The 10,231-nt window shown below is 43.2% G+C and overlaps 1 protein-coding gene across 1 annotated transcript; it reads right to left on the minus strand.

Moving 5' to 3' along the window:
• Window positions 1–932: 932 nt before the first annotated feature.
• ADAMTS1 (ADAM metallopeptidase with thrombospondin type 1 motif 1) lies at window positions 933–7,839 on the minus strand. Its single transcript, XM_065407625.1, has 9 exons — window positions 7,254–7,839; window positions 5,707–6,053; window positions 5,155–5,287; window positions 4,586–4,753; window positions 3,968–4,254; window positions 3,592–3,778; window positions 3,291–3,466; window positions 2,052–2,227; window positions 933–1,674 (listed from the first exon to the last, which is right to left on the minus strand). Exons 1-9 carry the CDS (start codon window positions 7,837–7,839, stop codon window positions 933–935), a joined length of 2,802 nt encoding a protein of 933 aa, XP_065263697.1.
• Between the last annotated feature and the right edge of the window lie 2,392 nt (window positions 7,840–10,231).

Raw genomic sequence — 10,231 nt, forward strand, 5'->3', positions numbered from 1 at the left:
TAAGCTAGTGTGGGCCGGAACATGGTAAAAAGTTAGAACTTGAGACAGCACTCAAACCTTCACTGTCATAACTTTGATAGACAGTATGGTAGAACCAAAGTTGAACCAGGGAAACAAGTGGTTTGGTCAGGAGGCACCAAAAGCAACAACTTTTAGAGAGTACCTGTTCCATGGAGATTGCCACTTATTCCAGCTTTGTAGGTTACGCATGTCACAATGACTACATCGGCATGGATGAGAGAAATGGATAGAAACATTGGGGTGATACAAAGATGCTTAAAAATAGAACATTCTAGTTGTCTGCAGGTTAAGTTAGGTTAAGTTAGAATGATTGTTCTTGATATTTTTGACTCTTTACTTGTGGAGAATATGGCTTTATTTTTCTATAAAACTAATCTCTGAAACAATAGCAGCCATGAACAATGTAGTTGAAACTCCTTTTCTAATCCTGTTTTTTGTCCTTTGTGAGGTAGGTAAGCTTTGACCAATTATTTTAAGCTTAGACAAAAGCTATTTTCTCCCTCCTGCCCCCCATCCCAAGCCACCCACATAAAAAACATAGGGACTTGAACAGTACCACAACACAAATCTAAAGGGGGGGAGGGGAATCTGAAATGTTTACTTAAACTCAGTTTGGCCCCTGCTTGTTTTCTTTAACTTGTAACTGACTTAAAAAGGAAATTATAATGCCTTAGGGCTTTATCTACTGAAGATGAAAGAGTCAGTGACATTGGCTTGCTAAGCTATCAAATCTGCACTTTGCAGGATATTTTTATGATGCAACACCACCCTAAAATTATTTGTACTGTCCCCTCTCAATGAATCCTCACCATGACTTTTATATGCAAGACACACATGCTATCTCTAACTCTCTTGTTTTCAGTGCACTGTTCTGGAAAAAAAAATCTTTAGCTTTCCCAACTGAATACTGTTTAAGTGCACTTTGTAACATTGCAAAAGTCTATTAAATGTTTAGGTTTCTTTGAAGGGTCACAGCTTTCTTGTGGCAACATACTGCCATCATAAGACATACATTTTAATAATCTCTTCTTGAATCCTTTCCCACATGTCTTAGAACATGGTGACCAGTCTCCCAATTGCCACTGTGGGCAGGGCATGTCTGCACATGGTCGGAGATCATTTGGTTTGAGTTCTTTTGCACAGTCTGTGGCAGACTGCCCATTAAGGTCTCTGCATTTGACAGATCTTCTTTGCCAACCGGACCCACATGACTTTGAACATTCTCCCCATTCTTCAATAACCCATTCAGATAAGATGGTCTCCTTGATGGCGTTAAAAGATTCTTTCTTTTTGCTGGAAGCTTTCTCAGACCCAGACTGTAGTGGTTTCTTCACAAAATAGGTATATTTGATTTTAGGTTGAGGTGAGTCACCCACAGTCAGAACCTGGATAGTTAAAGGTTCTGTCAGTGGGCTGAAACTGCGGATTCTTTCCAAAGCTGCAGATGAGCCACTGTACCTCAAAACACTGCCTTTATAAGTAATGTCTTGTTCCAATGTTGATAGAGTGTAGTCACCGTTAAGAATATATGTGCCATCAGCAGCTTTAATAGCAAGGAAACTGCCATCATGTCGTGAACCCCTGTTATTTCGTTGCTTAACTTCAAGGTTGGTTGCTCCAGCAGGAATGGTGACAACATCATGATAACCAGGTCTACAGGGAACAAAATGCAAATACTGAGTCCTTAGTCTTCCACTGATTAAGGCTTCAATTTAGCAAAACACTAAATTTTGAGCTTTACCTTATACATATGCTCAAGTCCAATTAACTTCAATAGGACACGAGCATGTGCATAAATGCTTTGTTGAATCACATCCTAAATTACTGCTACAATACAGGAGGTCTTTGTATGTTGCACTTAATTTAATTGGGATTTTACTTTAAAAATTATAACTAATCAACTGATTTTAAAAGATTAATTTTCAATTCTAAGAGTAAACTGAGCCAATACCGGTCTTTGAAACGGAAAGGTTATTTTGCAAAATATTAACTACTGCAGATGAAAAGAGTAACAGTATTTGTAAACTCACTTTGCATTAACAAGTGTGCCCGACACTTTCTTACAGGTAGATCCATTGCCTCCACAGATACCACATTTGTCAAATTTCTTACTGGAGCCTATCATACGATCACAACCAGCCTTTACACATTGTCCCTGCACACAGACAGAAGTGGAATCTGGGCTACATGAGGTGCCATCCACAACCTTTAAAAAAATTAAAAAGTAATAGTACCTTTGATTAGAACATGGACATTTTATTTGCAAACACTGATAATAAAATTAAAATATGGATGCAACATGTCTCCCACGCCTTCATATTCTGAAGATAGCTACTGTTGAAAGTAAAACTTATTCATTTAAAGTATGCAGTGCTACTTCATTCCATTTGCAACACTAAAATTCAGTGGTAACATGAGAAATTGATTTAATGTCAGTGTTTATCAAAGGGACAACTTTAAACGGTTTAAGCCCACATAAGGGAGAACATTGCTTCCTAAAGCCAGTTGGGTCAGTCTTGGGCCATGAAGCATAAGGACTGATAGCCCTTTCAACAGTATCCTACCTAGCATATAGCTGTAGAAGCTAGTCTTAAAAAAGTGTATTTATTTCTTATTTTAATCTTGCTAAGCCATTGGTTCCCAATTCCACTGCCTAAATATATTACATTAAAAAGTATTTCCTTTTGACCGTTTTAAGATGTTAGCCTTTTAGGAATGTGAGACAAAGAGCTGATATTTAATCTGAGGCTGAAGGACCTATAAAAAGTTGAATAAAATAATAGAAACACAATGTTCTGTAAAAACCCCAGTATAATAAAATGTGATGAGTATGTGAGTTTAAAAAGCTGTGACTGAGTTTGAAAGAAGCATGTCCACATATTTAAATCTAGTTTGTATTGATGGGATTAGACTACCTGTAGAACAGAGGAAGGGAAAATCTGGCTAAGATGTTTTAAAAGCTTGTGATTACAATATTTTAGTTTGCACATCCTTTGACTCCACTTTAAAAAATAATCAGAAAAGGTAAGAATTCCTGCTTAAAATTTAATGTATAACACATATTTTAAAAAAACAGGAGTACTTGTGGCACCTTAGAGACTAACAAATTTATTAGAGCATAAGCTTTCGTGGGCTACAACCCACTTCCACGAAAGCTTATGCTCTAATAAATTTGTTAGTGTCTAAGGTGCCACAAGTACTCCTGTTCTTTTTGCGGATACAGACTAACACGGCTGCTACTCTGAAACCGGACATATTTTAAAACATACCTTAGGTTGCAGAACAAAGAAATATCCGGTGCCTTTTGCTCGGCAGACAAGTTTGCATCTGTCCTTTGGAGAGACTCCAGCAAACTTGGGTGTCCATTCCACTGCAGGTCCACTTCCAAAAGGGGATTTGGAAATGTCATTGTGTGTTTCACACTGTTCTTCTCTGAAAGTTTTGCCTATACATATGAGAAAAATTAGTTAGACATTAGATCTTCGTCTTTAATTGTCTTGCCCCCTCCCCCATCATCTCTCCTGCCCCCAACATCCCCTTCCTCCATGTCAAAGATCAACTCCAACTTACCATTATTATCTGGACAGTCCTCAATATTACACGATCGGTATTGCACCCGTTTGCCTTCACAGTACTTTCCTCCATTCTTTGGAACTGGGTTATCACACTCTCTAAAGGAGTACTGCACTCCACCACCACATGTCCTTGAGCAGTCTCCCCAGGGTCCCCATGATCCCCAGCCTCCATGGACAGGGGTCTAAAATGATAAACAACAAATATATATATAACAACCACACTAAAACTCTTAATTAAGTTGAGCCCCTTGCACAAGATTCCTTCTATGTTTTATTAGCTACCACCCTCAATTTACTCATTATCAGAAATCAAAACTATGTATCTTGTTGAAATATTATTGCATATTCTAGATTTTTTAAAAAATACTTACATCATAATGCTTCTTCTCAGTCTTGTTTACACACTTGCCATTCACACACCATTTCCCCTCTTCACAACTGGTGCCATCTGCCCAAGGAAAGTGTTTAGTTTGGCACACAAGCAATCCTCCAGAGATGCCAGTACACCACAAAGTTGTACACGTGCTGGCTGTGTCCGGACAATGTTTGGACTCATCTCCAAATGTAAACTGGCACTGCCTATTGGCATCATACAAAGTTCCAGGGAGATCAGAGGGAAGCTGTATAGGTTTGTGGGGCTTGTCCAGTAAACACTCACCTGGAGAAAAAATAGTAATCAATTAGCCAGTTTGAATGGGAAAAAAAATTATTTTATTTGTTTGATTGCACTTAGCTTTTTTGTTCAAATAATTGTTCAGCCCTCATTATATCAACAATTATGTGAACCAGTTAAAGACTTCTTTAATGTTACTGGCAGTCAAGTAAAAGCATAACCTTGTACTGGAGTTCTTTAACAGAAAGTGTTGTAAAGAGGGGACTGCTTCATATTTAGTTTAGTTTTTATGTAAGTAGGAAGAAAACAAAGATACATTTAGATGCCACATAAACGCTAAGTGTACAAACTTGAATAGAAAGCTTAATAAACTTACCATGACCATTATCCAAAAATGTTGTAATCATGTAGGCACTGCACGGAGACCAAGGTTGGCTTCGATCCAGATTGGAAAGCATAGATGCCATCATGTGGGAATCCCGGCTTAGACCATTAATATTGGCACACTGCTTTGCATCGTCATGGGGCATGTTAAACACATGGCCTTTAAAAATAAATAAATAAATAAATAAATAAATAAAATTTTAGGAAGTTTGTTTTATGCATTAGCATATATTATTTAAATGTTAGTCTTGAACTAATCACTGAATGCATTTTAGATATTTAAAAGAATTATCTGAATAGTTCCAAAATTTTAAACAGATGCCAGCTTATTTTTGCTTGTCTCATTTGCCAATCTAAGAAAGATGGTGTTTCTGCAATTGCAGTCAAATCTACAGCTCCTGCAATCTGCCATATGCCATTGTCTGTCTCCTACTGACTGACTTTAGAAGGAGTTGAGAACAGAACTGGGCCCTACATACAGACCATTACATAATGAGATATTTACTTTATGGTATCAGACTAGTTTAAATTAATTCAAATCTCATGTCAAAGTTGAATTACCTAGTTCATGGGCAGTTGTGAAGGCAGCTTGCAATCCGTCGTCTTCTATGATAGAGCAACTGCGGTTTGGATCACAAATTGTTCCCACATCAGCCATCCCAAGAGTATCACATGTCTTGGCACCACAAAGGTCCTTTAAAAAAGAAAGCAGTTTCATTTAACCCAGTCAAACTTAACCTTGGCAAGAATCATTCAACCTTGGCAGTTTGCCTTTACTTATGGAAAGAGCATTAAGATTCAGAATTTCAGTAGATAATATGGCAAAATTCTCCTTTGGAAAATGAAAAAATGCTTGTACTTATTCCATAATTTCAGTGCTAAATCTTGCTAAATAATCCATATATTAAAATAGCAATATGCTGCATATAAAGTGCCTTTCATCTGAAGTAACAGAACATTACAAAAAGGTGGTTAATTATTATCCCACTTGTTTGAGTCAATAATCTCAGACAACTGAATCTAAATGTGATTTTTCTGAAGAATGTAATTAAAAATGTTAGGCTTGCTTTGTTTGTAAAAGGAAGACCAAACTTTTCCTCTCCTTTCCCTTACCTGTCTGGTAAAGAGGATTGCTGTGTCATAGTGCTCTGCATGTCGGTCACTGAGTGGATTGTGTTGCTTTTGCCAACTGCAGAAGTTCCTTAAGGTAAGGGCAGCATTAGAAGAAACTTCAGGTCCCTTCTGCTCATCGTAGATGACCAGAATTTTTACCAACACCAGACTAATAGAGTTTCGGATACTGGGATGCTTGTATAATTTGGCTGCCACAGACAAAAGAGTCAGGAGATAGTGCTTCAATCCACTGCCATGAAACTCTGCCATGGATTGGTCTGCTACAAGCATGGTTTCTACATAGCGAGGGCTGGACACAAATCTTTTTTTCCTTGTGCTTCCAGTTTCTATATTAAAAAAGAAAAAAGGGGGAAATTGCATATGAATAGCCTGTCCAGAAACATTACTGTAAATGATTATAATAAGGAACTAGAACAAAATACAGTAACAAACAAAATTTGCATCTAAGGCAGGAAATATTTTACATTACTTAATTACTAAAGGCAGAATGACTGCACACCTACATTTGAAGTAGCCGGGTTTTGACCTCTGAAACTGAAACCTGAGCAGCTTTAACATAATCTCATCCACTAAGTTACTTTTGCTGATGCAGTAAAGAGCAACCTTGGCCAAGAGCGTATGAGGTGAGCCCTTGCAAATAAAAGGGTGACTCAGAAGTCTGAATGAGATCATTGGGCTCCACGTGGAAAGCACAGTGCAGTATTCCAGGCTCCTGCCAAGCAACCCGATTGCTACCGGGACCCTGCAACAGCACTGCCTCTTACCCTAGTAGGACACTGTGCCCTCCTCTGACTTTCAGTTCCACTCCTCTCTCCTCCCCCTTCCCATGTGCTGCTCCTGTCAGATGATTAAACTCCCCCATTCATATGCCCTTTCTGGCCTGTAAGGCACTGTAACTTCCCCTCTCTTTGCTGCACACCTGTGTCAGGGACATGAGTCGTTGTTGTGAATGAACATACTGTACATTAATTACTAGGGGGTGGGATTATTTGTATCAACATTTACAATAAATGTGCCTCTGCTTGGGTCTATATTTTGTTTACTCCCCTATTTAGTGAGCCAGAGTCTCTCTTCATTTACACCAGCGTAACTCAAATGACTTTAAAGGAGTTATTCCTGATTTTACGCAAATGCAATTGAGATGACAGTCTTGGCTATAGTTCATCCATACACACACTCTATATTTGTAGGATATATGGTTTTTCATCGCACTAAACTTCTGTCCTTTTCCAAACCAACCTGCAGTACAGCTAGAGGTTACTGAGGGAGAAATACTTAATGTGCTGGAAGGGAGTACAAAAATGTCTCCATCCCTGCCTGCGGGGATGTGCTCGGAAATGGAGGGTGGAATTGTCAAAAGAGCCAAAGGCTCGTTTGAAAATCCCTCCCCAGGGTCTCTCTCTCCAACACGCACGAGATATTCACGCCCCTGAGGACGTGTCAATTTCAAGTCAGCAGCCTGTCTGAGGCTTCGACGAGAGTAAATGGGAGAGAAGCTGCATGGGAGTCAACCTGGGTCCCAGTACCTGTCTGGCCCACGCGCTCCTGCTGTCCCTCTGCGGCCAGGGGGAAGCTCTGGTCTGTCACCCCGCACTTGGAGCCGCCGCTCTGGTGGACGCTGCTCTGCAGCCGCCGGCTCAGGAGGTGGAGCTGCTGCTGGGAGGCGTTGGCCGGCTGGATGAAGTACTCTTCCCCCTGCAAGTAGAAAGCCCCTCGGAGCCCCTCGCAGAGGCTGAGGGCGGCGGCAGAGCTCGGGTCCCGGTTGACGGTGCCGGAGTAGAAGCAGCGCGCCAGGTCGGCTGCGGGTTGGTTCCCGAGCGAGGCTCCCTGCTCCGGCACCGCCTCCTCCTCCCGGGGGCGGCTGCCCAAGTACTGCAGCCTGAAGTCCGGAGCCAGGAAGCTGCTGTCTGGCTCCAGCTCCAAGCTCAGCCGCTTCCCGAAGGCGTCCAGGCGATAGAGCCTCTTGGCAGCCGGCTCGGCCGCGGAGTCCAGCCGCACGGGCACGATCAGCTCCTGCTCCTCCCGCGGCCCGGGGCTGCAGCGACCGCCCGGGGGAAAGGGGCAGAGCAGCGCCGCCAGCAGCAGGGAGGCGAGCGGAGGGGCTGTCCCCATGCTGCACGCCGGTGCTCGGGCAGAGAGGCGCGGGGAGAGCGCAGGGAGCAGCTGGCTCGGGGGCGAGACGCAGGCGCCCGGGAAGAGGCTCGGAGCAGTCGCTCAGGGGGCTGCAGCAGGAGCGCGGCGAGGTCTCGGAGTCCCTACAGAGGAGGCGCTGCCCTTGCCATGGCCGGAGCGCAGCAGCAGTCGGGTGGGGAGGATGCTGCGGGGCGCAGGAGCTGGCTGGGCTCCCCCCTGTCCTGGCGCTGCCGAGAGAGTTGGTGGCAGGAGAGGCTCCAGCTGCCGGGCTCGGCGCGTCTCCTCTCCGAGTCGGGGCACAGCCGGTTGCAAGTCCGCAGCCCTGCCTGGCGTTCAGGCTTGTTGGGGGAGAGGAGGGGGCGTCCCTTCTTTGCAAACTCGCTGGGCTCCGAGCGCCTCCGCGGTGCGGCGTGAGTGCAGGAGCCGGGGCAGCCGGGGCCGCCCTTTATGGGATTTGCCCAGGCAGCCCCCACCCCCAGCCCCCCACATCTCCCCCCGCCAGGCACCGCCCCTAGTTCAGAGCGGCTGGAGCGCTGAGCTCACTGCCTGCGCAACCGTGTAGCTGCTGGTCCCCCTCCTTCCCGCCCATCGCCGCCGGGGCCTCGGTGCCCTTTGCTGGGCCGGGAGGAGCCGGGGCTGCCCCACACAAAGCGGGGTGAGCCAAGCCGACACTGCAGCCTCCTCCCCGCCCCCAGCCTGGTCTCTGCACGCTGCCAGCAGCCCAGCTTTTCCACGTCGGACGGAGAAGCCTGGAGCTGCTCAGGGCTGAAGCAGAGTGGAGGGAAGTGACAGGTTGCACAGCCTCCCCCCCCCCCCATCCCTTCGTCCCCCTCCAACTTCCCCACCCGGCCTTTGTCGCTCCCGGGGAGCTCTGATTTCCCAGCCCCATTATGTGGAAGTCGAACCACTACTTAAAATGCAAGGAGCACGAGAGGGGAACGTTGCTTTTGTCAGGAAAGCAGGCCTGGCCAGGTCCCCTGCACAGAGCCCCCTTTCCACAAGGGCAGCGATAACCTAGGCCACCCTCACCCAGTCGGAGTTAGGGTGGGTGAACTAGGCTAGAAGTGGCAAATGCAGCAGTTGAATTGTCAAGACAAATACTCCAGTAGTACTGAGAGTTCAGCTGGTAGCATTTCTAAAGTTTTACAGTCCAGGTGATGAATCTAGTGCCCTCCTTAACTTGATAATTTTGGGCCAATCCACCACCATTTCACTCTTTAGTTTTGTAACTATAGCTTAGTGCAAAGAAATTTTATTTTCCCTTCCAGTTACTCATTTTTAGACTTCTTCACAGTGATCCAGCTGGAACCACTGGTTAACAGGTTTATATATTATGGAAGTACAGGTGAAAGGCAAAGCAAATCTTAAGGTGATGTGATATCTAAGAACAGGACTTTTTTTTTTTTTAAAGTCTATCCAGCTTCCTGGTTTTTCACAGTCCTCATAACGCTTATCATCTGTTGTGCACCTATCGTTCTGGGACATTACTCCTTTTATATCACTTAAACAGAGACCTTTATGGAGGTGCAGTCAATAACTTCCTTTAAAACCATAGCCAACCATAGTGGTATAGCTAATCCACTTAATTCTTTATATGGAACTCATTTTAGGTGTTTACAGTTTGACTTAATATTCTACTTTTCCTCCAATTAAGGCCCTTCTTTAAGAATGCGGGCAAAGAATCAATAAACAAATGTCTGAGTATTAACAGAAATACTATCCTTATTAGTGATCCATACCAGCACTTCAGGCTTTAAATAATTCCTTAGTGTCACTTGAATATGAAGGTAAAATTCTGAGGCCAAAACAATTATTCTCCATGATGTGGCCTTTGTGTGTATGAACACTTCTACAATTTCATTTACCTACTGTACTCTCTGTATGCAGTGCCAATCCTATACTGTAGCAAGATATGTCTTTCCCTCATTTTTCTTCATACTTCAAGCATAAATGTGGGTATATGTATCTATATTGTGTTGATATTATAACACATTTATTGCCAATGCAGTTTGATAAGCTATAGTCTTTAAGAAATATATTTGGCAGAGGAATGTAAGACAAAATGTATCTGATTCTCCCTTCACTTATACTAATGTACATCTGGAGTAATTCCACATAAATCAATCAGCAGTTAATCCAGTATAAAATGGTTGTAAATTCAGAGTCAGGCCTAGTGTGTCAGAACATGTCACAATTAGAACTTATTTGTAAGGGATTTTAGTTGATATACTTCAGCAAGTTTTCCTCAACCGTATCAAGCATTTTTAGTCTTGAAAGACAGACAAAGCTGTCTTCCATTAAGGATTGAAATTTCAGTATACAGTGAGTATTTTAAGGTCTATATTTTTGTTGATACTCAAGTATTATAACT

The sequence above is a fragment of the Emys orbicularis genome, chromosome 1, assembly GCF_028017835.1.
Source record: "Emys orbicularis isolate rEmyOrb1 chromosome 1, rEmyOrb1.hap1, whole genome shotgun sequence".
Classification (NCBI taxonomy): Eukaryota; Metazoa; Chordata; order Testudines; family Emydidae; genus Emys; species Emys orbicularis.

Coding starts and splice junctions, on each gene's coding strand:
- ADAMTS1 (XM_065407625.1), bottom strand. CDS start 7,839: ATGGGGACAGCCCCTCCGCTCGCCTCCCTGCTGCTGGCGGCGCTGCTC. Junction 5,288..5,706: donor CAATCCTCTTTACCAGACAG/GTAAGGGAAAGG, acceptor TCTTTTTTAAAG/GACCTTTGTGGTGCCAAGAC. Junction 1,675..2,051: donor GGCACACTTGTTAATGCAAA/GTGAGTTTACAA, acceptor TGTTCCCTGTAG/ACCTGGTTATCATGATGTTG.